Below are 27,901 nucleotides of genomic sequence, written 5' to 3'. Positions count from 1 at the left end.
GGATGCGTAGCCAGGTCAGCCCAGTACAGCTCTGCTTGGCTAGGTTCTGGTTGGTCATATAGTGTGAATTGGGCACGCGTGTGTTCTCTGTGTCATGTCACTCACCGACTGTTTCCCTCCTCAGCGAGAAAGTAAACAGCACAGGTCACAACGCTTCCGACCCCTTTCTGGACTGGTATTTACTCATTTATACTCCTTCTGTTTCTTTTCGCCCGCTTTTCCTTTCCTCTCCTCCTTTAGACCATCCTGTTTTAATTATCTCCCCCTAATAATGATTTTTTTACTCCTTTGCTTTTTTGTTGGTTTTGAGTTGGCTTATTCTGAGTATATTTTCTGTTGGCTGCTCCCCGCAGTATGGCTGTGGCTTTACTGTGGTTGACTGTGGTCCCTGGGAAAGGGAGTTAGTGGGGCCGGGGCGCCATTTTGGTTCTTTCGTTGGCAACATCTCAAATGGCACCCTATTCCCCATATAGTGCACTACTGTTGACCTGAGCCTTTCATAAGAGTCGTGTAAAATATGGAGAATAGAGTGTTATCTGAGGTTTGCCCTTTTTTCTCAGTACTTCCATTTTCAGTCTTTTTGTTGATGATTCCATTTTGGTTCCTTCATTGGGTCCTTTTGGGTTGGGTTTCCTGGTCGACTGTTTAATATTCTAACCTTGACTCAATATCATTCTCCATCTTGTGCCTCTCTCTGTGTGGTTTCCCAAAGTGGGGCTGGTCTGCCCACTGCTTTGGGAAACTGTGGTCGACCATACTCCTTCAGTAGCTCTGTGTTTCTGCCCTGTAGGTCCAGCAAGGCGACCCTTTACATGTGTGTGTGTGAGCTCTATAGTGTGTGTTTGCGTATTTGCTTGTGTTTATATTTCTGTATACCTGTGTATGTAGGTTTCTGTATGTCTGTGTGTTTGTATATTTGTAAATTGACTCAGATACCACTGCTTAACCTGATATTTGACACTCTCTTAACCTCCCCACCCATCCTCTCTTTTCTCTCCCTCTATGCCTCCCCTCCTTCTCCTCTGCTCTCCATCATGCTTTCTGTCTCTATTTCTTAACCTCTCTTTTCTCCTCGCTCTTCTCCCCTTTCATACAACTCTCTGTCCATCTGTCTCACCTTTCCTCCATCTCGCCTCCCTCTTCTTTCTCTCGCCTGCTCTCTTCTCTCATCTCTCATCTCTTCTATCCTCTACCTCTCTCTCGGTCCTCCTCTCTCTGTCCTTCCTCTCATCCTTTCCCCTCTCTCCGTCCCTGTAGTAAAGAGCAGCAGAAGAACAATAAGGGTGGTAATAAGTCCGTGTGGGAACAGAGGACCAAGGAGCTGAGGAAACAGACTCTAATGACCAGCAGAGAGGCCCTCTACAACGAACTGGACCCAGAGGACCGCTGGAAGGCAAGGAGAGAGGGAGGGAGAGGGGAAGGCTGGAAGGAAGGGAAGGAGAGAGGAGGGAGGGGGGAGGCTGGAAGGAAGGGAAGGAGAGAGGAGGGAGGGGGAAGGAAGGGAAGGAGAGAGGGAGGGGGGGAAGGCTGGAAGGAAGGGAAGGAGAGTGGAGGGAGGGAGGGGGAAGGCTGGAAGGAAGGGAAGGAGAGAGGAGGGGGAGGGGGGGGGAGGCTGGAAGGAAGGGAAGGAGAGAGGAGGGAGGGGGAAGGCTGGAAGGAAAGGGAAGGAGAGAGGAGGGAGGGGGAGGCTGGAAGGAAGGGAAGGAGAGAGGAGGGAGGGGAGGCTGGAAGGAAGGGAAGGAGAGAGGAGGGAGGGGGAGGCTGGAAGGAAGGGAAGGAGAGAGGAGGGAGGGGGAAGGCTGGAAGGAAGGGAAGGAGAGAGGAGGGAGGGGGAGGCTGGAAGGAAGGGAAGGAGAGAGGGGAGGGGGAAGGCTGGAAGGAAGGGAAGGAGAGAGGGAGGGGGAAGGCTGGAAGGAAGGGAAGGAGAGAGGAGGGAGGGGGAGGGGGGAGGCTGGAAGGAAGGGAAGGAGAGAGGAGGGAGGGGGGGGAAGGCTGGAAGGAAAGGGAAGGAGAGAGGAGGGAGGGGAGGCTGGAAGGAAGCGAAGGAGAGAGGGAGGGAGGGGAAGGCTGGAAGGAAGGGAAGGAGAGAGGAGGGAGGGGGAGGCTGGAAGGAAGGGAAGGAGAGAGGAGGGAGGGGGGAAGGCTGGAAGGAAGGGAAAGAGAGAGGAGGGAGGGGGAGGCTGGAAGGAAGGGAAGGAGAGAGGGAGAGGGGGAAGGCTGGAAGGAAGGGAAGGAGAGAGGGAGGGGGAAGGCTGGAAGGAAGGGAAGGAGAGAGGGAGGGGGGAAGGCTGGATGGAAGGGAAGGAGAGAGGGAAGGGGGAAGGCTGGAAGGAAGGGAAGGAGAGAGGGAGGGGGAAGGCTGGAAGGAAGGGAAGGAGAGAGAGGGAGGGGGAAGGCTGGAAGGAAGGGAAGGAGAGTAGAGGGAGGGGGAAGGCTGTAAGGAAGGGAAGGAGAGTGGAGGGAGGGGGAAGGAAGGGAAGGAGAGTAGAGGGAGGGGGGAAGGCTGGAAGGAAGGGAAGGAGAGTGGAGGGAGGGAGGGGGGAAGGAAGGGAAGGAGAGTGGAGGGAGGGGGGAAGGAAGGGAAGGAGAGTGGAGGGATGGAAAGGGGATACCTAGTCAGTTGCACAGTTGAATGCATTCAATCAAAATGTGTCTACCGCATTTAAGCTGAATCAGAGAGGTGAGGGGGCTGCCTTAATCGTCATCCACGTCATTGGTGCCAGGGGAGCAGTTGTTGTGGGTTTAACTGCCTTGCTCAAGGGCAGAACAGCAGATGTTTCCACCTTGCCGGCTCAGGGATTCAAACAAGCAACCTTTCGGTTACTGTCCCAAGCTCTAACTTCTAGGCTACCTGCCACCCCAGAGAGGGGGTAAAGAAGGGAGGTGGGTAAGGAGGAAGGGAGACAGTAAGAGACAACAAACCAAATGGAGAAGGGTGGAGAGAGCGATGGAACACAGAAAGGGGAGAAATTACGGAAGTTGGTAACACTTTTTATTGGTCTGGGTTAAGCTGCTTGATACTTCCGGGTACTTACCTCATATAGTTCATCATAATTGACTACCTGGTAATTACCGGGTGCCAAATGTAACATACTGGTTGGTGCCTTTGTCAATTTACCAATAATTGATTCAAGTTTTTGAGCTTTATAGGTGGTTATATGACCTCTGGGATGCTAACGATATTATGCCTCTCCTTGATTCCGCCTGGCCTTCTTCGTCCGTCCCCTGCTTACAACTCTCCCAACCCAACCTTTCCCTCCCTCCCCCTCCCCTTTCTTCCAGGTGAACTACTCCCGCCACATCCGTCCTGACATGAAGACCCATACAGACCGCCCTCTAGTGGTGGACCCCCAGGAGAACCGCAACAACAACACCAACAAGACCACCAAAGAGCCTGATCCCCCCCCCAGCCAGCAGCACGCTGACGAGCTGGTCCGCAAGCAGACACACGTCCACGAGAGAGGAGGTGGGGGAGGAGGAGGTGGGGGCTCAGGGTCTGGTTCAGGCCCTGGAAGGCCTTACGAGCGGGCAGACTCTACGGAGAGCCGCAGGAGCCGTAAGGAGAGCAAGGAGCACCAGGAGCTCCAACACCACCACTCCTCCCATACCCGCCTAGATGCAACGATGCTGGGACAGAGTGGAGAGGAGAGGCCCCAGAGAAGGCACCACCACCCACGGGGCCAGGTGGGCTCATCGGAGCACAGGAAACCCCGCCAGCACCGCATGCCCCCAGAGGACGAAGAGGGGGGAGGTGGAGGTGGTGGAGGAGGAGGAGGAGGAGGAGGGGAAAGGCGACACAAGAGCAGGGGGACAGAAGGAGAAGGCGAGGGGGAGCAAGAAGGGGGTGATGGAGGTGAGAGGAGGCAGAGACGGCATCGCCATGGCACTCAGTCAGGGTGTGATGGTGAGGGGAAGAGGACGCGGCAACACCGCAGGAAGTGAGCGAGACCCTGACACACACAGACACACACACATATATACGCACTCACACTTTCCTCTGTCAACCAGTGTCCTTATACAGTAGTTCTCAGAACCTTTCTGACATTTTCCTACTCCTTCTCTTCCATCAATCTCTCTTGTTTCTCCCTCTCTTCCTTTCTTTCCATCTCTTTCCCTCTATAGGGATGGTCCCAACCTGTCCACCACACGGCCCATCCAGAAGAGCCTCTGTAGACAGGACAGCCAGTACAGCGAGGACATGGACAATGTCATGAACAGTAAATTGGCCACCAGCCAGCCCCAGCTAACCCCAGGCTCCACCCAGCAGCCCTGCCCAGCCTCGGGTCTCCCCAGCCCAGCCAACCACAATACTCCAGGCCCAGGCTTCGGCCCTGCAGGCCTCAACACTCACCTGACCAACAGCAGCTCCCACCTGGGCCTAGATGGAAGCCTGGTTCCTGCATACGGAAGTAGCACCCGGATACCGGACCACACGGCAGTGGACATACCACCCATGTTTCCTTCCCACAACGCCATATTGCAGGGTGAGAGAGAGGGAAGAAAGAGGAGGGGATGGGGATGGAGGGAGACTGTATGACCAAGGTTTATCAGGTCACATCTTCAGTCAAAACATTGAGAAACAGCCACACATGCCATGCTATTTCTGAATTCTTGTTTCTTCCCTTCATTCTTCCCTGTCCTTTCCTCTCCTATCCACCCCCTCCCTCCCCCTATCTCTCTCTCTCTCCTCCCTCTCTTTCTTGCATCCCTCCAGTCAATAAGAATGCTAACACGGAGCCTCTGCCTAAGAAGGAGGATAAGGAGGATGATGATGATGAGAAGGGTGATGAAGATGGACCCAAACCAATGCCTCCCTATAGCTCCATGTTCATCCTCTCTACCACCAACCCGTATGTGGGCACATGCATGCACACACACACACACAATCACAATCACACACACACGTATATTCATTATTAATTATATTAATGATGCATTTTTTGTGTTTGTTGCAATGTGTGTGTGTGTGTGTGTGTGTGTGTGTGTGTGTGTGTGTGTGTGTGTGTGTGTGTGTGTGTGTGTGTGTGTGTGTGTGTGTGTGTGTGTGTGTGTGTGCGTGCGTGCGTGTGTACGTGCATGCTTGTGTGTGTCTGTGTGTGTGATCAGGTTCCGGAGACTATGCCACTACATTGTGACTCTGAAATTCTTTGAGTTTGGTATCCTGTCTACCATCGCTATGAGCAGTATCGCCTTGGCAGCAGAAGACCCCGTCTGGCCAGAATCACCTCGCAACAATGTGAGACACTCAATGCTAGCTCCGTGTCCGAATTAGCTTATATTTACTCTCCATGCTAACTTAGCTATTAGCTAACTTTTACTTTACCCTCTGGGCTGACCTAGCTAGTTTAGCTAGCTTCTACTTTACCCTCAAAGCTAACTTAGCTATTATAGCTAACTTCTACTTTACCCTCGAAGCTAACTTAGCTATTTTAGCTAACTTCTACTTTACCCTCCATGCTAACTTAGCTATTATAGCTAACTTCTACTTTACCCTCAATGCTAGCTTAGCTATTATAGCTAACTTCTACTTTACCCTCCATGCCAACTTAGCTAATATAGCTAACTTCTACTTTACCCTCAATGCTAATTTAGCTATTATAGCTAACTTCTACTTTACCCTCCATGCTAACTTAGCTATAAGCTAACTTTTACTTTACCCTCCATGCTAACTGAACTATTAGCGAGCTTCTACTTTACGTCTGCTAACTCTGTGCTCTCTCCCTTTATGCAGGTTCTGCGCTACTTTGACTATGTGTTTACGGGAGTGTTCACCTTTGAGATGTTGATTAAGGTCATTCTGAATCTATTTCACTCTAGCTATACTTGTAATTTTTTGACTTGAGACAATCAATAACAAAACATATCCACTCTCTCTGTCGCCCTCACTCTAACGCCCCCCCTCACTCTCTCTCACTTTCTCTCTCTCCCCCCCTCCTCCTCTCTCTCTCCATCCCCCCACACCTCTCTCTCAGATGGTGGATCTGGGCCTGGTGTTGCACCAGGGCTCCTATTTCCGTGACCTGTGGAACATCCTGGACTTTATAGTGGTTAGTGGTGCTCTGGTGGCCTTCGCCTTCACGTAAGTTACCCTCCTGTCCCGTCATCTCCTCTCCCCCAACTCTCTCTCTTTCTCTCTCTCTTGTCCTGCCTGCTGCCCCATCTCTTCCTCTCCCCAATCTCCCCCTCTCTCTCCTCTCCTCTCTGCCCCTCTCTCTGCTGTCCTTGCAAGGGGTCACAACGTCACTGCGCAGACAGCCTCACAGGCGCCCTGGAGTAAAGCCCCACTCTCTCTCTCCTCTATCGCTCTCTCTTCTGTTGCTCTCTCTTCTGTCACTCTCTCTTCTGTCACTATCTAGTCTCTTTATATCCCATGCTCTTGTTCTGTCTCATGTTCACACTCCCACGCTCTCTCTCCTGTCTCAGTCTTAGCTCCTCTGTCTTGCTCTGTCTCACTCGATCAACAACCTTCCCACAACCTTCCCATAGCATCCAACTCCCCAGGCTACTGGCACTACCATTTCCCCAATGCCCCTTTCAATCATCGTTGGCCAGAGTCAACCCCTTTCCTCTCCTCCTGTCCTTTATCCCGCTCCCCATCTCACCTGCCTCCCTCGCTCCTCGTTTCTACTTCTCCCCCCTGCGGTCCAACACTATCCCCCTCCACCATTTCTCTCCCAACGTCCACTATGCCCCCCTCTCTCGCTTCTCTCCTCCCCCTTATCTCCCGTGGGTGTGAGGACCACCCCAGGCACCTGTAACCCTTTAGTGTCCCGGGCGGTTCTGGAGCTGAGGGGCCTGAGCCGCACCCCTCCTCCACCCCTCCTACGGAGCAGGTATTTCAGCTTCCTTCTTCTGCACGCCACTGCCTGAGCTTGGGCTGGAAGTGGGACAGGTGCTATGGCTGGTGATGAAGCTGGTACTATCGCTGGGGCTGGAGCTTGGTGTGGGATGAAGAAGGGTGCTTTAATTAAATAAAGGTTTAGGATGGGGGAAGTTCTGGGTCTAAGGCTAAATGGAACGGGAGTTGGGGGTCTGGGGAAAGAGAAGTGCTGGGTCTAAGACTAAATGGAACGGGAGCTGGGGGTCTGGGGAAAGAGAAGTGTTGGGTCTAAGGCTAAATGGAATGGGAGTTGGGGGTCTGGGGAAAGAGAAGTGTTGGGTCTAAGGCTAAATGGAACGGGAGCTGGGGGTGTGGGGAAAGACAAGTGCTGGGGTTGTAGCCGGGATCAGGATGGGGTAAAAAAGAAGACGGTTAAGGTTGAGACAAGGGTGTTAGGGCTGGAGTGGGGTCGGAGCAGGTGGGGTTGAGTGAAGAGAGGTGTAATTCTTGGAATAGTACATTGATACATTGACCCTCTTGAAAAGAGATGCTGAGTCTTAATGTGACTACCTGGACCGACACAGGATAGATCAACAGACTAAAGGGAATGGCTGGGTTGGGTGTGATGCTAAAATTTGGGTAGGCTTAAAATGGTTGTTTTTGGACTGTGCTAGAATTATGAGCTTTTTCATGATCCAGACTTCTTATCGTATACCGTGGCGCCTGAAATGGTGTCCAAGATTTCTCTAGGCTGGTTGATTTAGACCTAGGATATGATTTTACAATGATTTTATACATAGTTGCATGATATGAAGTCATTGGTTAAGGCTTGTGAGTTGATTATTGTACATGCTACCTGAACACATAGTGCATGAGTTATTCTCACAGTATTGATGTGAGTCTTTCCACGCTAACCCAGTCCCCTTATACAGGTGGATCAATGGAAAAACATGGCGACCAGGGCATTTGATTCACTCAATTCAGGAATTGAATTTGAAATGTTGAACCCCTTCAAAGAAAATACTGGGATATTTTCAAAACCATTCATTCCATTTCAACGGATCATCTGAATTGACTGAATCAAAATGGAATCGAAAGCCCAACCCTAAAGGAAAGCAGGGTATGAGGATGATGTGCACGTAGGCATGCATACATACTTGAGGTCCATATACATGCATCTAAGAATGGGAATGGCTATAACTAACAGTCATTTCTGTAATGCATATGAAGAACCTATCATAGCTCAGAGTATATGATCATTCATTAGCTGATAGGGGTGTTGCGTGTTTCGCAAACAGAAATCACTCCGCTTTGTATCTTCCCAAGCATGTCTAATACCTCCTCAGGGAAGGTCTCTTTCTTCCACCCTTACTCCCTAGGCCCTAACACTAGCTCCCCATTGCTTAACCCTTTGCTTCCCCTCCAAAGAGAGGGGTTACAGATTACCGTTACAGTGGGCATGCAGTTTTCTTCTCCTTTAAGGGAGAAAGATAGAAAAAGATACCTGGATGTGCTTGCAGAATACTCCCTCCTTCCTTCCTTCCCCCCTCCCTCCCTCCCTCCCTCCATCCCTCACTCCATCCCTCACTCCATCCCTCACTCCTTTACTCTGCTCCTGTGGAGAGAAACAAACTGTTCACCAATCCCTTTTACATTCCTCCTTCCCCTCCTCACTCCGTTTTCCTGATCTCCAACTGGATAGGTTCACAGAATGTTAGCATTGCCCAGCTAGCATTAGCATCATTACAATTGCCTATCCAATCATTTCACATCTGCAGTCATGTGAAGGAGATGAAGGAAAATATGATTTGTAGGAATATTTGGACACTCAAGGTAGAATTTGAATCAAACCACAGATCTAAGACCAGATTGTCCACCCACAAATCCTAACCTTGCCCGTTAGGCTGGTAAAAACGAATTTGATCCTAGATCAGTGTCTAGGGACAACTCCAGGGTGGCAGTGGCACCCCCTGTCTGTGGGACTGACCCCCTGATCCTGCCATGTTATGTTATGTGTGTATGTGTGTGCCACTGTCAAGTGTGTGTGTGTGTGTGTGTGTGTGTGTGTGTGTGTGTGTGTGTGTGTGTGTGTGTGTGTGTGTGTGTGTGTGTGTGTGTGTGTGTGTGTGTGTGTGTGTGTGTGTGTGTGTGTGTGTGTGTGTGTGTGTGTGTTTGTTGGAGTATTTCATGTATATATGTGTCTTTCTGTATGTATATATGTGTGTTGCATCTATATATATGTGTATCTTTCTGCATGTATGTGTTGCATACTGTATATATGTGTTTATCTGAGTGTATATGTATGTTCATGTGTTTCACTTTCTGTGTTAGGCCTGCGTTTTTAGTCTGAAGGTATAATGAAATGTTTGACAAAGGTCCAGACAGACAGACAGACAGACAGACAGACAGACAGACAGACAGACAGACAGACAGACAGACAGACAGATCAGATTCTGAAAGATTAGTCAGATAGTCAGATACTCTGATAGATTAGCCAGAGAGACAGAGACTCTGATAGATTAGTCAGAGAAACAGAGACTGATAGATTAGTCAAATAATCAGAGACTGATAGATTAGTCAGAGAGACAGAGACTCTGATAGATTTGTCAGAGAGACAGAGACTCTGATAGATTAGTCAGAGAGACAGAGACTCTGATAGATTCATCAGATGGTCAGAGACTCTGATAGATTAGTCAGATAGACAGAGACTCTGATAGATTAGTCAGAGAGACCGAGACTCTGATAGATTAGTCAGAGAGACCGAGACTGATTGATTAGTAAAATAGTCAGAGACTCTGATAGATTAGTCAGAGAGACAGAGACTGATAGATTAGTCAGAGAGACAGAGACTCTGATAGATGAGTCAGAGAGACAGAGACTCTGATAGATTAGTCAGAGAGACAGAGACTGATAGATTAGTAAAATAATCAGAGGCTGATAGATTAGTCAGAGAGACAGAGACTCTGATAGATTAGTAAAATAGTCAGAGACTCTGATAGATTAGTCAGATAGACAGAGACTGATAGATTAGTAAAATAGTCAGAGACTCTGATAGATTAGTCAGATAGACAGAGACTGATAGATTAGTCAGAGAGACAGAGACTCTGATACATTCGTCAGAGAGACAGAGACTCTGATAGATTAGTCAGAGAGACAGAGACTCTGATAGATTAGTCAGAGAGACAGAGACTGATAGATTAGTAAAATAGTCAGAGACTCTGATAGATTAGTCAGATAGACAGAGACTGATAGATTAGTCAGAGAGACAGAGACTCTGATAGATGAGTCAGAGAGACAGAGACTCTGATAGATTAGTCAGAGAGACAGAGACTGATAGATTAGTAAAATAATCAGAGACTCTGATAGATTTGTCAGAGAGACAGAGACTCTGATAGATTAGTCAGAGAGACAGAGACTCTGATAGATTCATCAGATGGTCAGAGACTCTGATAGATTAGTCAGATAGACAGAGACTGATAGATTTGTCAGAGAGACAGAGACTCTGATAGATTAGTCAGAGAGACAGAGACTGATTGATTAGTAAAATAGTCAGAGACTCTGATAGATTAGTCAGAGAGACAGAGACTGATAGATTAGTCAGAGAGACAGAGACTCTGATAGATGAGTCAGAGAGACAGAGACTCTGATAGATTAGTCAGAGAGACAGAGACTGATAGATTAGTAAAATAATCAGAGGCTGATAGATTAGTCAGAGAGACAGAGACTCTGATAGATTAGTAAAATAGTCAGAGACTCTGATAGATTAGTCAGATAGACAGAGACTGATAGATTAGTAAAATAGTCAGAGACTCTGATAGATTAGTCAGATAGACAGAGACTGATAGATTAGTCAGAGAGACAGAGACTCTGATACATTCGTCAGAGAGACAGAGACTCTGATAGATTAGTCAGAGAGACAGAGACTCTGATAGATTAGTCAGAGAGACAGAGACTGATAGATTAGTAAAATAGTCAGAGACTCTGATAGATTAGTCAGATAGACAGAGACTGATAGATTAGTCAGAGAGACAGAGACTCTGATAGATGAGTCAGAGAGACAGAGACTCTGATAGATTAGTCAGAGAGACAGAGACTGATAGATTAGTAAAATAATCAGAGACTCTGATAGATTAGTCAGATAGACAGAGGCTGATAGATTAGTCAGAGAGACAGAGACTCTGATAGATTAGTCAGAGAGTCAGAGACTCTGATAGATTAGTCAGATAGACAGAGACTGATAGATTTGTCAGAGAGACAGAGACTGATAGATTAGTCAGATAGTCAGCGACTCTGATAGATTAGTAAAATAGTCAGAGACTCTGATAGATTAGTCAGATAGACAGAAACTGATAGATTAGTCAGAGAGACAGAGACTGATAGATTAGTCAGATAGTCAGAGACTCTGATAGATTAGTCAGATAGTCAGAGACTGATAGATTAGTCAGAGAGACAGAGACTCTGATAGATTAGTCAGAGAGACAGAGACTGATAGATTAGTCAAATAATCAGAGACTGATAGATTAGTCAGAGAGACAGTGACTCTGATAGATTTGTCAGAGAGACAGAGACTCTGATAGATTAGTCAGAGAGACAGAGACTCTGATAGATTCATCAGATGGTCAGAGACTCTGATAGATTAGTCAGATAGACAGAGACTGATAGATTTGTCAGAGAGACAGAGACTCTGATAGATTAGTCAGAGAGACAGAGACTGATTGATTAGTAAAATAGTCAGAGACTCTGATAGATTAGTCAGAGAGACAGAGACTGATAGATTAGTCAGAGAGACAGAGACTCTGATAGATGAGTCAGAGAGACAGAGACTCTGATAGATTAGTCAGAGAGACAGAGACTGATAGATTAGTAAAATAATCAGAGGCTGATAGATTAGTCAGAGAGACAGAGACTCTGATAGATTAGTAAAATAGTCAGAGACTCTGATAGATTAGTCAGATAGACAGAGACTGATAGATTAGTAAAATAGTCAGAGACTCTGATAGATTAGTCAGATAGACAGAGACTGATAGATTAGTCAGAGAGACAGAGACTCTGATACATTCGTCAGAGAGACAGAGACTCTGATAGATTAGTCAGAGAGACAGAGACTCTGATAGATTAGTCAGAGAGACAGAGACTGATAGATTAGTAAAATAGTCAGAGACTCTGATAGATTAGTCAGATAGACAGAGACTGATAGATTAGTCAGAGAGACAGAGACTCTGATAGATGAGTCAGAGAGACAGAGACTCTGATAGATTAGTCAGAGAGACAGAGACTGATAGATTAGTAAAATAATCAGAGACTCTGATAGATTAGTCAGATAGACAGAGGCTGATAGATTAGTCAGAGAGACAGAGACTCTGATAGATTAGTCAGAGAGTCAGAGACTCTGATAGATTAGTCAGATAGACAGAGACTGATAGATTTGTCAGAGAGACAGAGACTGATAGATTAGTCAGATAGTCAGAGACTCTGATAGATTAGTAAAATAGTCAGAGACTCTGATAGATTAGTCAGATAGACAGAAACTGATAGATTAGTCAGAGAGACAGAGACTGATAGATTAGTCAGATAGTCAGAGACTCTGATAGATTAGTCAGATAGTCAGAGACTGATAGATTAGTCAGAGAGACAGAGACTCTGATAGATTAGTCAGAGAGACAGAGACTGATAGATTAGTCAAATAATCAGAGACTGATAGATTAGTCAGAGAGACAGTGACTCTGATAGATTTGTCAGAGAGACAGAGACTCTGGTAGATTAGTCAGAGAGACAGAGACTCTGATAGATTCATCAGATGGTCAGAGACTCTGATAGATTAGTCAGATAGACAGAGACTCTGATAGATTAGTCAGAGAGACAGAGACTCTGATAGATTAGTCAGAGAGACCGAGACTCTGATAGATTAGTCAGAGAGACCGAGACTGATAGATTAGTAAAATAGTCAGAGACTCTGATAGATTAGTCAGAGAGACAGAGACTCTGATAGATTAGTCAGAGAGTCAGAGACTCTGATAGATTAGTCAGATAGACAGAGACTGATAGATTTGTCAGAGAGACAGAGACTGATAGATTAGTCAGATAGTCAGAGACTCTGATAGATTAGTAAAATAGTCAGAGACTCTGATAGATTAGTCAGATAGACAGAGACTGATAGATTAGTCAGAGAGACAGAGACTGATAGATTAGTTAGATAGTCAGAGACTCTGATAGATTAGTCAGATAGTCAGAGACTGATAGATTAGTCAGAGAGACAGAGACTCTGATAGATTAGTCAGAGAGACAGAGACTGATAGATTAGTCAAATAATCAGAGACTGATAGATTAGTCAGAGAGACAGAGACTCTGATAGATTTGTCAGAGAGACAGAGACTCTGATAGATTAGTCAGAGAGACAGAGACTCTGATAGATTAGTCAGATAGTCAGAGACTGATAGATTAGTCAGAGAGACAGAGACTGATAGATTAGTCAGAGAGACAGAGACTCTGATAGATTAGTCAGAGAGACAGAGACTGGTAGATTAGTTAGATAGACAGAGACTCTGATAGATTAGTCAGATAGTCAGAGACTCTGATAGATTAGTCAGAGTTACAGAGACTCTGATAGATTAGTCAGAGAGACAGAGACTCTGATAGATTAGTCTTAGAGATGGAGACTGATTGATTAGTCAGAGAGACAGAGACTGATAGATTAGTCAGTGACAGAGATTGATAGATCAGTCAGATAGTCAGAGACTCTGATAGATTAGTCAGAGAGACAGAGAATCTGATAGATTAGTCAGATAGACAGAGACTCTGATAGATGAGTCAGAGAGACAGAGACTCTGAGAGATTAGTCAGAGAGACAGAGTGATAGATTAGTCAGAGAGACAGAGACTCTGATAGATTAGTCAGAGAGTCAGAGACTCTGATAGATTAGTCAGATAGACAGAGACTGATAGATTTGTCAGAGAGACAGAGACTGATAGATTAGTCAGATAGTCAGAGACTCTGATAGATTAGTAAAATAGTCAGAGACTCTGATAGATTAGTCAGATAGACCAAGACTGATAGATTAGTCAGAGAGACAGAGACTGATAGATTAGTCAGATAGTCAGAGACTCTGATAGATTAGTCAGATAGTCAGAGACTGATAGATTAGTCAGAGAGACAGAGACTCTGATAGATTAGTCAGAGAGACAGAGACTGATAGATTAGTAATATAATCAGAGGCTGATAGATTAGTCAGAGAGACAGAGACTCTGATAGATTAGTCAGAGAGTCAGAGACTCTGATAGATTAGTCAGATAGACAGAGACTGATAGATTCGTCAGAGAGACAGAGACTGATAGATTAGTCAGATAGTCAGAGACTCTGATAGATTAGTCAGATAGTCAGAGACTCTGATAGATGAGTCAGATATTCAGAGACTGATAGATTAGTCAGAGAGACAGAGACTCTGATACATTCGTCAGAGAGACAGAGACTCTGATAGATTAGTCAGAGAGACAGAGACTCTGATAGATTAGTCAGAGAGACAGAGACTGATAGATTAGTAAAATAGTCAGAGACTCTGATAGATTAGTCAGATAGACAGAGACTGATAGATTAGTCAGAGAGACAGAGACTCTGATAGATGAGTCAGAGAGACAGAGACTCTGATAGATTAGTCAGAGACACAGAGACTGATAGATTAGTAAAATAATCAGAGGCTGATAGATTAGTCAGAGAGACAGAGACTCTGATAGATTAGTCAGAGAGTCAGACTCTGATAGATTAGTAAAATAGTCAGAGACTCTGATAGATTAGACAGAGACTGATAGATTAGTCAAATAATCAGAGACTGATAGATTAGTCAGAGAGACAGAGACTCTGATAGATTTGTCAGAGAGACAGAGACTCTGATAGATTAGTCAGAGAGACAGAGACTCTGATAGATTAGTCAGAGAGACAGAGACTCTGATCGATTAGTCAGAGAGACAGAGACCCTGATATATTAGTCAGAGAGACAGAGACTGATAGATTAGTAAAATAGTCAGAGACTCTGATAGATTAGTCAGATAGACAGAGACTCTGATAGATTAGTCAGAGAGACAGAGACTCTGATAGATTAGTCAGAGAGACAGCCAGCCAGCCAGCCAGACAGACAGACAGACAGACAGACAGACAGACAGACTCTGATACAGTGCCTTGCGAAAGTATTCGGCCCCCTTGAACTTTGCGACCTTTTGCCACATTTCAGGCTTCAAACATAAAGATATAAAACTGTATTTTTTTGTGAAGAATCAACAACAAGTGGGACACAATCATGAAGTGGAACGACATTTATTGGATATTTCAAACTTTTTTAACAAATCAAAAACTGAAAAATTGGGCTTGCAAAATTATTCAGCCCCCTTAAGTTAATACTTTGTAGCGCCACCTTTTGCTGCGATTACAGCTGTAAGTCGCTTGGGGTATGTCTCTATTAGTTTTGCACATCGAGAGACTGAAATTTTTCCCATTCCTCCTTGCAAAACAGCTCGAGCTCAGTGAGGTTGGATGGAGAGCATTTGTGAACAGCAGTTTTCAGTTCTTTCCACAGATTCTCGATTGGATTCAGGTCTGGACTTTGACTTGGCCATTCTAACACCTGGATATGTTTATTTTTGAACCATTCCATTGTAGATTTTGCTTTATGTTTTGGATCATTGTCTTGTTGGAAGACAAATCTCCGTCCCAGTCTCAGGTCATTTGCAGACTCCATCAGGTTTCTTCCAGAATGGTCCTGTATTTGGCTCCATCCATCTTCCCATCAATTTTAACCATCTTCCCTGTCCCTGCTGAAGAAAAGCAGGCCCAAACCATGATGCTGCCACCACCATGTTTGACAGTGGGGATGGTGTGTTCAGGGTGATGAGCTGTGTTGCTTTTACGCCAAACATAACATTTTGCATTGTTGCCAAAAAGTTCAATTTTGGTTTCATCTGACCAGAGCACCTTCTTCCACATGTTTGGTGTGTCTCCCAGGTGGCTTGTGGCAAACTGTAAACGACACTTTTTATGGATATCTTTAAGAAATGGCTTTCTTCTTGCCACTCTTCCATAAAGGCCAGATTTGTGCAATATACGACTGATTGTTGTCCTATGGACAGAGTCTCCCACCTCAGCTGTAGATCTCTGCAGTTCATCCAGAGTGATCATGGGCCTCTTGGCTGCATCTCTGATCAGTCTTCTCCTTGTATGAGCTGAAAGTTTAGAGGGACGGCCAGGTCTTGGTAGATTTGCAGTGGTCTGATACTCCTTCCATTTCAATATTATCGCTTGCACAGTGCTCCTTGGGATGTTTAAAGCTTGGGAAATCTTTTTGTATCCAAATCCGGCTTTAAACTTCTTCACAACAGTATCTCGGACCTGCCTGGTGTGTTCCTTGTTCTTCATGATGCTCTCTGCGCTTTTAACGGACCTTTGAGACTATCACAGTGCAGGTGCATTTATACGGAGACTTGATTACACACAGGTGGATTGTATTTATCATCATTAGTCATTTAGGTCAACATTGGATCATTCAGAGATCCTCACTGAACTTCTGGAGAGAGTTTGCTGCACTGAAAGTAAAGGGGCTGAATAATTTTGCACGCCCAATTTTTCAGTTTTTGATTTGTTGAAAAAGTTTGAAATATCCAATAAATGTCGTTCCACTTCATGATTGTGTCCCACTTGTTGTTGATTCTTCACAAAAAAATACAGTTTTATATCTTTGTTTGAAGCCTGAAATGTGGCAAAAGGTCGCAAAGTTCAAGGGGGCCGAATACTTTCGCAAGGCACTGTAGATCAGTCAGAGAGACTGATACTCTGATAGATCAGTCAGAGAGACAGCAAGACAAAGACAGACAGACAGACATACTCTGATAGATCAGTCAGAGAGACTGACACTCTGATAGTTCAGTCAGAGAGACAGCAAGACAGACAGAGAGAGATTGTGATAGATTAGTCAGACAGACAGAGACTCTGATAGATCAGTCAGACAGACAGAGACGCTGATAGATCAGCCAGATAACAGTGAAACTCACAGGGCCAAAGCAGACTGTAATAGATAAAGATAGTGCCCTTATTCAATTGGTCAAAATCAAGCAGCATTGCAGATAGAACGAGTATTCCCATTGGAGATCTGTATCACGATTTTGATCTAATTACTCTGGCATCCACTGTCTGGCCTGATGATCGGTGGTATCTGGGCTCGTGCCGTCATCCTGCATGCCTCTCAAATAAATAGAAGAACCGCTGTGCCTGAACATAATGCCCTTCCCAAGGCAGGACAGTGATAGGCCGAAACTGGTACAAGCCTACACTAGTGGACCAATCAGATGACTGGAAGGGAAGTGGTTTGATATTGGTTACTATGGTTACTAACATGGATGTTCCCCTCAGTTGATCCTATGGAATTGTTAAAGCATCATTAATGTTAAGCGTCAATGGTGGCACTAGTTTGGTGCTGTGTCCCAGTTATGTTTTCTCTCTGTATGTGTGTGTGTGTGTGTGTGTGTGTGTGTGTGTGTGTGTGTGTGTGTGTGTGTGTGTGTGTGTGTGTGTGTGTGTGTGTGTGTGTGTGTGTGTGTGTGTGTGTGTGTGTGATAATGGGCTTCAAATATGACAGACAAACAGACAGGTAGCTAGGAGTGTGTATGTTGGGGAGGTTGAAGGTATGACAGACATACAGACAGGTAGCTAGGAGTGTGTATGTTGGGGAGGTTGAAGATATGACAGACAAACAGACAGTTAGCTAGGAGTGTGTATGTTGGGGAGGTTGAAGATATGACAGACAAACAGACAGGTAGCTAGGAGTGTGTATGTTGGGGAGGTTGAAGATATGTGTGTATGTTTGGGAGGTTGAAAATATGTGTGTATGTGAGAGGGGAAGGATCTAACAAAACGTAGGCTTGCACTCTTTTTTTTCTGTTTCTCTGTCTCTCATATGGATGTTTTTCCTCCTTCAAACCCGTCCTTTTCCCTTTGTCACATTTACTCCTTCTCTGTCTCTTTCTTTTTCTACCTCTCTCTCTCTCTCCTCTCTCTCTCTCTCTCCCCTCTCTCTCCTCTCTCTCTCCTCTCTCTCTCTCTCTCTCTCTCTCTCTCCTCTGTCTCTCTGTCTCTGACCCTCTCTCTGACTCTCTCTCCTCTCTCTCTCTCTCGCTCTCTCTCCTCTCTCTCTCTCTCTCTCTCCTCTCTCTCTCTCTCTCTCTCTCTCTCTCCCCCTCTCTCTCTCTCTCTCTCTCCCCTCTCTCTCTCTCTCTCTCTCCTCTCTCTCTCTCTCTCTCTCTCCTCTCTCTCCTCTCTCTCTCTCTCCTCTCTCTCTCTCTCTCTCTCTCTCCTCTGTCTCTCTGTCTCTGACCCTCTCTGATCTCTCCGTTCCGGACCAACAGGAGCAGTAGCGGGTAAAGTTGTGTTCTCTCTCTTTCTCTTCTGCTGCACTCTGACTGCTTGTCCTTCCGATCACACGGCTTTCCTCTCTTTCTTTTTTAAATCTGTCCGTCCTCACTGTCGCCCACGTGTCTTTATCTCTTTCTCTCTCACTGTCACCCAAGTGTCTTTATCTCTTTCTCTCTCACTGTCACCCAAGTGTCTTTATCTCTTTCTCTCTCACTGTCGCCCAAGTGTCTTTATCTCTCTCTTTCTCTCTCACTGTCGCCCAAGTGTCTTTATCTCTTTCTCTCTCACTGTCGCCCAAGTGTCTTTATCTCTCTCTTTCTCTCTCTCTCTGTCGTTCACCCTGCTCTCTCTGTGGAACAGCTCTGACTAACATACGACTCAAGTGAATTCAACATGAATCAAATGTGAATCGTTCATGTGTGAGTCTGGACCAAGTCTAAAGCAACTCATAAGTGACTCAGAACAGACAATGAGAATGAAGAGAGCAGAGGACGCAGAGTAATAGGTGAACCAAGTGAATCAAGTGAAGAGAAGGGGGAAGTGTGATAGATACAGCAGTAGTAATAGCAACAGGTACTTGGGGCTGGTCATGCTGGAGCTAGAGAGCAGATGGAGACAGCGGAGAGAGGCAGTGAGTCCTAGGAAATACTGCTCATGGAGATCAGGCATACACATACGCATCCATGCAAACAAACACTCACACACACGCTATCGCAGGCAGATTTTGTAAACACACACACATACCTACACACGTGCAGAAACAGATGTGTAAACAAACACACACACACACACACACACACACACACACACACACACACACACACACACACATACACACACACACACACAGTCAGCCACCAGTATGTAGCCTTACATCTGATGTAACAGCTGCAGCTGCAGCAGGTTCTAGAAGACCCCAGGCATCCCCCACCATGACCCCTGACCTTGGAGAGGTCACAGCTTACTTTTTACCCCCTGAGGCTGAGTAGGGAAGACCCAGGGAGAAATCTGGAGTCATTTCTCACTGAGATGCAAGTTAGTTCGTTTGTTAGTTAGTCAGCTAGTCACCTAGTTATCTAGCCAGCTAGTTAGTTATTCATTCAGATCTTATGTGCAATTGGGACAGGGTTACCTCCACCAACCAGGTGCAAGGGCTAGTCTCTCTTCTCTCTATGACCAGATACTCAGAGAGAATCCTGTCCACTCCCACACATGTTAGTATGTCCACAGTCTCCCCTCTGAAAAAAGAAAGAGGTTTGGCTTGGCATTTCAGTCCAGAAATGCCTGCACAATATGTTTGTCTTTGCCAAAGACCAAGACACAATGTCATGCTGTTTGGGCTATGCTATGAAACCAGCTTCGGGAGGGGAATGGTAAAGCTAGTGTCTCTGTGTAGAAAAGTTCCCCATTCCTCGAGCTATCAATGGAGAACAAGGTTTCAATACAGCATGGGAAGCTATAGGTTTCAAAGCAGCATGAGTAGACTGCACTGTTTCAGTCTTTCAGTGCATGTGTCCGTGGGTTCAGCCACCTTGCTTAGTGTTGGATGATGCATTGCACAGTGCTGGAGTTGTTGAGAGTAGTTTGAATGGAACAATCCATGTTTATATAGCATGTAACAGCATACAGAAAGCTGAAAGTACAGTGCGACTTAACCTTGTAGAAGTAGTCTGTCATAATACAGCATGCTTTGTCAACTAACCCTGTCTGAGTTCCTGTCAGTGAGCGAACTCAGCAGCTACCTTCTAGGAATGCTCTCCTACTACTTCTTCTCTCTTCTATTTGAACCAAGAGGGGCTACGCCAGCTTCCTCCATGTGCCGCCCCCTCCCTCTCTGACTGTTTGTGTGTGTGTGTTTGTGTGTGTGTGTCTGTGCATGTGCGTGTGTGTGTGTGTGCGCACGCGTGTGTGAAACAGGGGAAGCAGTAAGGGGAAAGACATCAGCACAATCAAGTCTCTGAGGGTTCTGAGAGTGTTGCGACCTCTGAAGACTATCAAGCGTCTTCCAAAGCTCAAGGTACGTTCAACTCTCACCACGTTTATTACTGTCTGTTAACAGCCACATCCCCCATTCTGATAAACATTTCTCCCAGGTAGGACCTTACAGTGTCCAGGCTGTTGGACCTCTTATTTGTCTCATCGTCAACCTCTATTTAAATCTGCCCCAGTCGCGTACAGATGGGCTGTGTGCCTTTGTTTGACTGTGTATCTCAGTGTCTCCAGGCTGTGTCTGACTGTGTTGTTGTGTATCTCTGTGTCTCCAGGCTGTGTGCCTTTGTTTGACTGTGTATCTCAGTGTCTCCAGGCTGTGTCTGACTGTGTTGTTGTGTATCTCTGTGTCTCCAGGCTGTGTCTGACTGTGTTGTGTGTATCTCTGTGTCTCCAGGCTGTGTCTGACCGTGTTGTTGTGTATCTTTGTGTCTCCAGGCTGTGTCTGACTGTGTTGTTGTGTATCTCTGTGTCTCCAGGCTGTGTGCCTTTGTTTGACTGTGTGTCCCTGTGTCTCCAGGCTGTGTCTGAACGTGTTGTTGTGTATCTCTGTGTCTCCAGGCTGTGTTTGATTGTGTATTTCTGTGTCTCCAGGCTGTGTTTGACTGTGTTGTTGTGTATCTCTGTGTCTCCAGGCTTTGTTTGACTGTATTGTTGTCTTTCTCTGTGTCTCCAGGCTGTGTTTGACTTTGTTGTTGTGTATCTCTGTGTCTCCAGGCTGTGTTTGACTGTGTTGTTGTGTATCTCTGTGTCTCCAGGCTGTGTTTGACTGTGTTGTTGTGTATCTCTGTGTCTCCAGGCTGTGTTTGATTGTGTATTTCTGTGTCTCCATGCTGTGTTTGACTGTGTTGTTGTGTATCTCTGTCTCTCCAGGCTGTGTTTGACTGTGTTGTTGTGTATCTCTGTGTCTCCAGGCTGTGTTTGACTGTGTTGTTGTGTATTTCTGTGTCTCCAGGCTGTGTTTGACTGTGTTGTTGTGTATCTCTGTCTCTCCAGGCTTTGTTTGACTGTGTTGTTGTGTATCTCTGTGTCTCCAGGCTGTGTTTGACTGTGTTGTTGTGTATCTCTGTGTCTCCAGGCTGTGTTTGACTGTGTTGTTGTGTATCTCTGTGTCTCCAGGCTGTGTTTGACTGTGTTGTTGTGTATCTCTGTGTCTCCAGGCTGTGTTTGACTGTGTTGTTGTGTATTTCTGTGTCTCCAGGCTGTGTTTGACTGTGTTGTTGTGTATCTCTGTCTCTCAGGCAGGCTTTGTTTGACTGTGTTGTTGTGTATCTCTGTGTCTCCAGGCTGTGTTTGACTGTGTTGTTGTGTATCTCTGTGTCTCCAGGCTGTGTTTGACTGTGTTGTTGTGTATCTCTGTGTCTCCAGGCTGTGTTTGACTGTGTTGTTGTGTATCTCTGTGTCTCCAGGCTGTGTTTGACTGTGTTGTTGTGTATCTCTGTGTCTCCAGGCTGTGTTTGACTGTGTTGTTGTGTATTTCTGTGTCTCCAGGCTGTGTTTGGCTGTGTTGTTGTGTATCTCTGTGTCTCCAGGCTGTGTTTGACTGTGTTGTTGTGTATCTCTGTGTCTCCAGGCTGTGTTTGACTGTGTTGTTGTGTATCTCTGTGTCTCCAGGCTGTGTTTGACTGTGTTGTTGTGTATCTCTGTGTCTCCAGGCTGTGTTTGACTGTGTGGTTGTGTATCTCTGTGTCTCCAGGCTGTGTTTGACTGTGTGGTTGTGTATCTCTGTGTCTCCAGGCTGTGTTTGACTGTGTTGTTGTGTATCTCTGTGTCTCCAGGCTGTGTTTGACTGTGTTGTTGTGTATCTCTGTGTCTCCAGGCTGTGTTTGACTGTGTGGTTGTGTATCTCTGTGTCTCCAGGCTGTGTTTGACTGTGTTGTTGTGTATCTCTGTGTCTCCAGGCTGTGTTTGACTGTGTTGTTGTGTATCTCTGTGTCTCCAGGCTGTGTTTGACTGTGTTGTTGTGTATCTCTGTGTCTCCAGGCTGTGTTTGACTGTGTTGTTGTGTATCTCTGTGTCTCCAGGCTGTGTTTGACTGTGTTGTTGTGTATCTCTGTGTCTCCAGGCTGTGTTTGACTGTGTTGTTGTGTATCTCTGTGTCTCCAGGCTGTGTTTGACTGTGTTGTTGTGTATCTCTGTGTCTCCAGGCTGTGTTTGACTGTGTTGTTGTGTATCTCTGTGTCTCCAGGCTGTGTTTGACTGTGTTGTTGTGTATCTCTGTGTCTCCAGGCTGTGTTTGACTGTGTTGTGTATCTCTGTGTCTCCAGGCTGTGTTTGACTGTGTTGTGTATCTCTGTGTCTCCAGGCTGTGTTTGACTGTGTTGTGTATCTCTGTGTCTCCAGGCTGTGTTTGACTGTGTTGTGTATTTCTGTGTCTCCAGGCTGTGTTTGACTGTGTTGTTGTGTATCTCTGTGTCTCCAGGCTGTGTTTGACTGTGTTGTGTATTTCTGTGTCTCCAGGCTGTGTTTGACTGTGTTGTTGTGTATCTCTGTATCTCCAGGCTGTGTTTGACTGTGTTGTTGTGTATCTCTGTGTCTCCAGGCTGTGTTTGACTGTGTTGTTGTGTATCTCTGTGTCTCCAGGCTGTGTTTGACTGTGTTGTTGTGTATCTCTGTGTCTCCAGGCTGTGTTTGACTGTGTTGTTGTGTATCTCTGTGTCTCCAGGCTGTGTTTGACTGTGTGGTCAACTCCCTGAAGAACGTCCTGAACATCCTCATCGTCTACATGCTCTTCATGTTTATTTTTGCTGTGGTGGCCGTGCAGCTGTTCAAAGGGAGATTCTTCTACTGCACTGACGAGTCCAAAGAGTTTGAACGCGATTGCAGGTCAGGAGACATGATGGACACATGATGTAGACACACACACACACACACACACACACACACACACACACACACACACACAGTGTAAGTATGAACAATCTGTTGTGTGTTCCAGGGGCGAATATCTAGTCTATGAGCGGAATAATGAAGTGAAGGCGCAGAAGCGGGAGTGGAAGAAGTACGATTTCCACTACGACAACGTGCTTTGGGCCCTGCTCACCCTCTTCACCGTGTCTACCGGAGAGGGGTGGCCGCAGTAAGTACAGTACAGACACACACACACGTGCACGCACACACACACACACAGACTGATAGACACACACACACGTGCACGCACACACACACATGTGCACGCACACACACACACAGACTGATAGACACACAGACACATGTTCATGCACACACACAAACAAAACTATTTCTCTCTCTCTATCTATCTCTCTCTCTCTCGCTCTCTCAAACACACACACACATACACACAAACACACACCCAAACACATAAACACAACCCCCAGCCAAACACAACCGCCCCACCCCCCCCATCCTAACCATCCCTCTCTCCTCTCTACCTTCCACCAGGGTGCTGAAACATTCAGTGGATGCGACCTATGAGAATCAGGGCCCGAGCCCGGGGTACCGGATGGAGATGTCCATCTTTTACGTGGTGTACTTCGTGGTCTTCCCCTTCTTCTTCGTCAATATCTTCGTAGCTCTCATCATCATCACTTTCCAGGAGCAAGGAGACAAGATGATGGAGGATTACAGTTTAGAGAAAAACGAGGTGAGAAGAGAGGGACAGGAGTGGAAGGGAGAAGGCAGAGAGTTTGGAGAAGAATTGCATGAAAAAGTGATGGCAAAGATACTGTTTTAAAAAATATATATATATTTAACTAGGCAAGTCAGTTAAGAACAAATTCTTATTTACAATGACGGCCAACCCCGGCAAAAACCCTAACCCGGGCGACGCTGGGCCAATTGTGCACCGCCCTATGGGACTCCCAATCACAGCCGGTTATGATACAGTCTGGAATTGAACCAGGGTCTGTAGTGACTCCTTTGTCACTGGGATGCAGTGTCTTAGACCACTGCGCCACTCGCTAAAATTGTAGCTATTATTTGTAACAACCCCAGGCTTTTAAGAGTGTGACAAAAACATCCAAGGGAGATTGGGACCGCTCAGTTGGGACCGTGACTAGCATGCTCTCCTTAAGAACAGATGGCCGGCGTTCAACCCCCCCCCAGTGGTGTAACCTAGTCCCGCTGGTCTCAAATAGTTGAGTCAAATGTTTAAGCTCTAGACTGAGAACAAAAGCCTGATGAAGGCATTTTCTGAAACACATTGGTTGTAACAATAACATACATTTTCACACACTGGTTGAATCAATGTTGTTTCCACGTCATTTCAATGAAATGATGTTGAACCACCGTGGAATAGATGTTGAATCGATGTCTACGCCCATTGGGAAACTTCGGTAACACTTGACACCCAGCGACATAACACGTTATGACACGGTCATAACCTTTTGTAATATGGTCATATATTTAGACCTGTTGTGACATATATTGTGAGATATATACACCTATATAAGAGTGTCGAAACCCACAAAACCTACCACACAAGGCAAAACATCCGATTACACCACAGCCTACTGTGTCAACAGTATGTTTACAGTATGGGGTATAATTGTTTTTAAATTGACCATGTTAAATTATAATTATAATTGCGCACACGCTGATGTCAGACATGCACCTACCCCAGTGCTCTGTTGATGAATGCAGGAGCAGATTTCAGGATCAGGACAAGACACCCTCTTTTTGACTGATGGCATGTACATGATAGGCCTATCTGGCTTATATGATTATGATGGTTATAATACTAATTGACAGTGTCATAAAGTGCATTTTCTTAGTCCTAGTAAAGTGACACAGGATGTTCATAAGTTATTTATCTGTCAGGTGTGTGCGTACTGGTAGAGTCTGGTGCAGGAGAGCAGAGAGTTGTGAACAGGCACACACTTTATTGAGGCAGGAGAAACCAACAGACGGACGCCACTGCGTCAAAACCTCCAGCCAATTGGCAAAAGTGCCAAACGAGCAAACAGTCACCATAATTATGTTCAAACAAATAAACATACCTCGTGACAAAACACAGAATATACGAACACCAGTCTGGTGAGTCAAACATGACACGTAACACAAACAATATCACACAAAGCCATATGAGGGGGAACAGAGGAATAAATACATGCAGTGTGGTTGGGAAATGCAAACCAGGTGTGCAAAACAAGACAAAACAAATGGATCAATGAAAAATGGAGCGCCTAGGCTAGAAAGCCGGTGACGTCGACCGCCGAACGCCGCCCGAACAAGGAGAGGAGCCGACTTCGGCGGAAGTCGTGACATTGTCCTGTGGCGGACTGCAATAGCATCGAATAGTCCCCGCGATATGCAACTGTTCAGGGAAGTCAGGAACCAATATACGCAGTCATTCAGGAAAGCAAAGGCTATCTTTTTCAAACAGAAATTTGCATCCTGTAGCTCTAACTCTAAAAACCTTTGGGACACTGTAAAGTCCATGGAGAACAAGAGCATCTCCTCCCAGCTGCCCACTGCACTGAGGCTAGGTAAAACTGTCACCACTGATAAATCCACACTAATCGAGACCATGGTTTCCTCCTGGCTACCCCAACCCCGGCCAAAAGCTTTGCACCCCCCGCAGCTACTTGCCCAAGCCACCCCAGCTTCTCCTTCACCCAAATCCAGATAGAAGATGTTCTGAAAGAGCTGCAAAACCTGGGCTAGACAATCTGGACCCTCTCTCTCTAAAATCCGCCGCCATTGTTGCAACCCCTATTACCAGTCTGTTCAAGCTCTCTTTCGTATTGTCCGAGATCCCTAAAGATAGGAAAGCTGCCGTGGTCATCCCCTTCTTCAAAGGGGGTGACACTCTAGACCCAAACTGTTACAGACCTACATCCATCCTACCCTGCCTTTCTAAAGTCTTTGAAAGCTAAGTTAATAAACAGATCACAGACCATTTCGAATCCCACCGTACCTTCTCCGCTGTGCAGTCCAGTTTCTGAGCTGGTCACGGGTGCACCTCAGCCACGCTCAAGGTACTAAACGATATCATAACCGCCATCAATAAAAGATTGTACTGTGCAGCCGTCTTCATCGACCTGGCTAAGGCTTTCGACTCTGTCAATCACCGTATTCTTATCGACAGACTCAACAGCCTTGGTTTCTCAAATGACTGCCTCACCTGGTTCACCAACTACTTATCAGACAGACAAATCAGAGGGGCTGTTGTATGGACCTCTGTCAGTCTCTATGGGGGTACCGCAGGGTTCAATACTCGGGCAGACACTTTTCTCTGTATACATCAACGATGTCGCTCTTGCAGCGGGTGATTCCCTGATCCACCTCTACGCAAACGACACCATTCTGTATACATTTGGCCCTTCTTTGGACACTGTGTTAACAAACATCCAAACAAGCTTCAATGCCATTACAACACTCCTTCCATGGCCTCCAAATACTCTTTAACGCTAGTAAAAATAAATGCATGCTTTTCAACCGTTCGGTGTCCGCATCCGCCTGGCCGATCACTACTCTGGACGGTTCTGACTTAGAATATCTGGACAACTACAGGTACCTAGGTGTCTGGCTAGACTGTTAAATTCTCCTTCCAGACTCATATTAAACATCTCAAATCCAAAATTAAATCTCGAATCGGCTTTCTATTTCACAACAAACCCTCCTTCACTCACGCCGCCAAACATACCCGAGTAAAACTGACTATCCTACTGATCCTTGACTTTGGCGATGCCATTTCCAATATAGCCTCCAACACTCTACTCTGCAAACTGGATGCAGTCTATCACAGTGCCATCCGTTTTGTCACCAAAGTCCCATATACCACCCACCACTGCGACCTGTTTGCTCTCGTTGGCTGGCCCTCGCTACATATTTGTCGCAAGACCCACTGGCTCCAGGTCATCTATAAGTCTTTGCTAGGCAAAGCTCCGCCTTATCTCAGCTCACTGGTCACGATAACAACACACACCCGTAGCACGCGCAGCAGCAGGTATATCTCACTGGTCATCCCCAAAGCCAACACCTCATTTGGCCGCCTTTCTTTCCAGTTCTCTGCTGCCAATGACTGGAACGAATTGCAAAAACCGCTGAAGCTGGAGACATATTTCCCTCACTAACTTTAAACATCAGCTATCCGAGCAGCTAACCGATCGCTGCAGCTGTACGTAGCCCATCTGTAAATAGCCCATCCGATCTACCTACCTCATCCCCATATTGTTTTTATTTACTTTTCTGCTCTTTTGCGCACCAGCATTTCTACTTGAACATCATCATCTGCTCATCTATCGCTCCAGTGTTAATTTGTTAAATTGTAGTTACTGGCTACTCTGTCCAATGTGTTGCTTTACCTCCTCACGCCATTTGCACACACTGTATATAGACTTTTGGACTGTGTTATTGACTGTACACTTGTTTATTCCATGTTTAACTCTGTGTTGTTGTTTGAGTCGCACTGCTTTGCTTTATCTTGGCCAGGTCGCAGTTGTAAATGAGAACTTGTTCTCAACTAGCCTACCTGGTTACATAAAGGTGAAATCAAATTTAAAAAATAAAATAAACATTTAAAATATGATGGCAAAAAAACATGACTCTAAAGAATTCATTACAACAAAGGACTTAAGTTACAAACTTTCTAACAAATGGAACTCAAACAAATGGAAGAAATGAAAAAAACTAATTTGAGTAAATGTGGGTTTTGACACTCTTATGTAGGTGTCATAACCAGCCATAAAATAATTAAATATATGTCACAACAGGTGACATATATGGGTCATGACAGTGTTA

At 45.8% G+C, this 27,901-nt stretch overlaps 1 protein-coding gene across 10 annotated transcripts in view; it reads left to right on the top strand.

Moving 5' to 3' along the window:
• Positions 1–27,901, top strand: part of LOC112238108 (voltage-dependent P/Q-type calcium channel subunit alpha-1A) — a 142,949-nt gene that overhangs the window by 49,237 nt on the left and 65,811 nt on the right. For 7 of the 10 annotated variants that reach the window (XM_042307080.1, XM_042307078.1, XM_042307076.1 and 4 more), the window contains exons 18-30: positions 125–175; positions 1,258–1,393; positions 3,283–3,938; positions 4,123–4,484; positions 4,715–4,850; positions 5,107–5,236; positions 5,732–5,791; positions 5,973–6,079; positions 18,202–18,213; positions 20,126–20,225; positions 22,863–23,023; positions 23,136–23,276; positions 23,600–23,801. In XM_042307080.1, the coding sequence (XP_042163014.1) occupies positions 125–175; positions 1,258–1,393; positions 3,283–3,938; positions 4,123–4,484; positions 4,715–4,850; positions 5,107–5,236; positions 5,732–5,791; positions 5,973–6,079; positions 18,202–18,213; positions 20,126–20,225; positions 22,863–23,023; positions 23,136–23,276; positions 23,600–23,801 (2,254 nt within the window). The remainder of the gene's footprint in view (positions 1–124; positions 176–1,257; positions 1,394–3,282; positions 3,939–4,122; positions 4,485–4,714; positions 4,851–5,106; positions 5,237–5,731; positions 5,792–5,972; positions 6,080–18,201; positions 18,214–20,125; positions 20,226–22,862; positions 23,024–23,135; positions 23,277–23,599; positions 23,802–27,901) is intronic. The other 3 variants (XM_042307083.1, XM_042307084.1, XM_042307079.1) reach the window with 3 other exon arrangements.

This window comes from Oncorhynchus tshawytscha, linkage group LG27 (assembly GCF_018296145.1).
Source record: "Oncorhynchus tshawytscha isolate Ot180627B linkage group LG27, Otsh_v2.0, whole genome shotgun sequence".
Classification (NCBI taxonomy): Eukaryota; Metazoa; Chordata; class Actinopteri; order Salmoniformes; family Salmonidae; genus Oncorhynchus; species Oncorhynchus tshawytscha.
The sequence above is the reverse complement of the archived record's forward strand: the minus strand, read 5'-3'. Positions and strand labels throughout refer to the sequence as shown.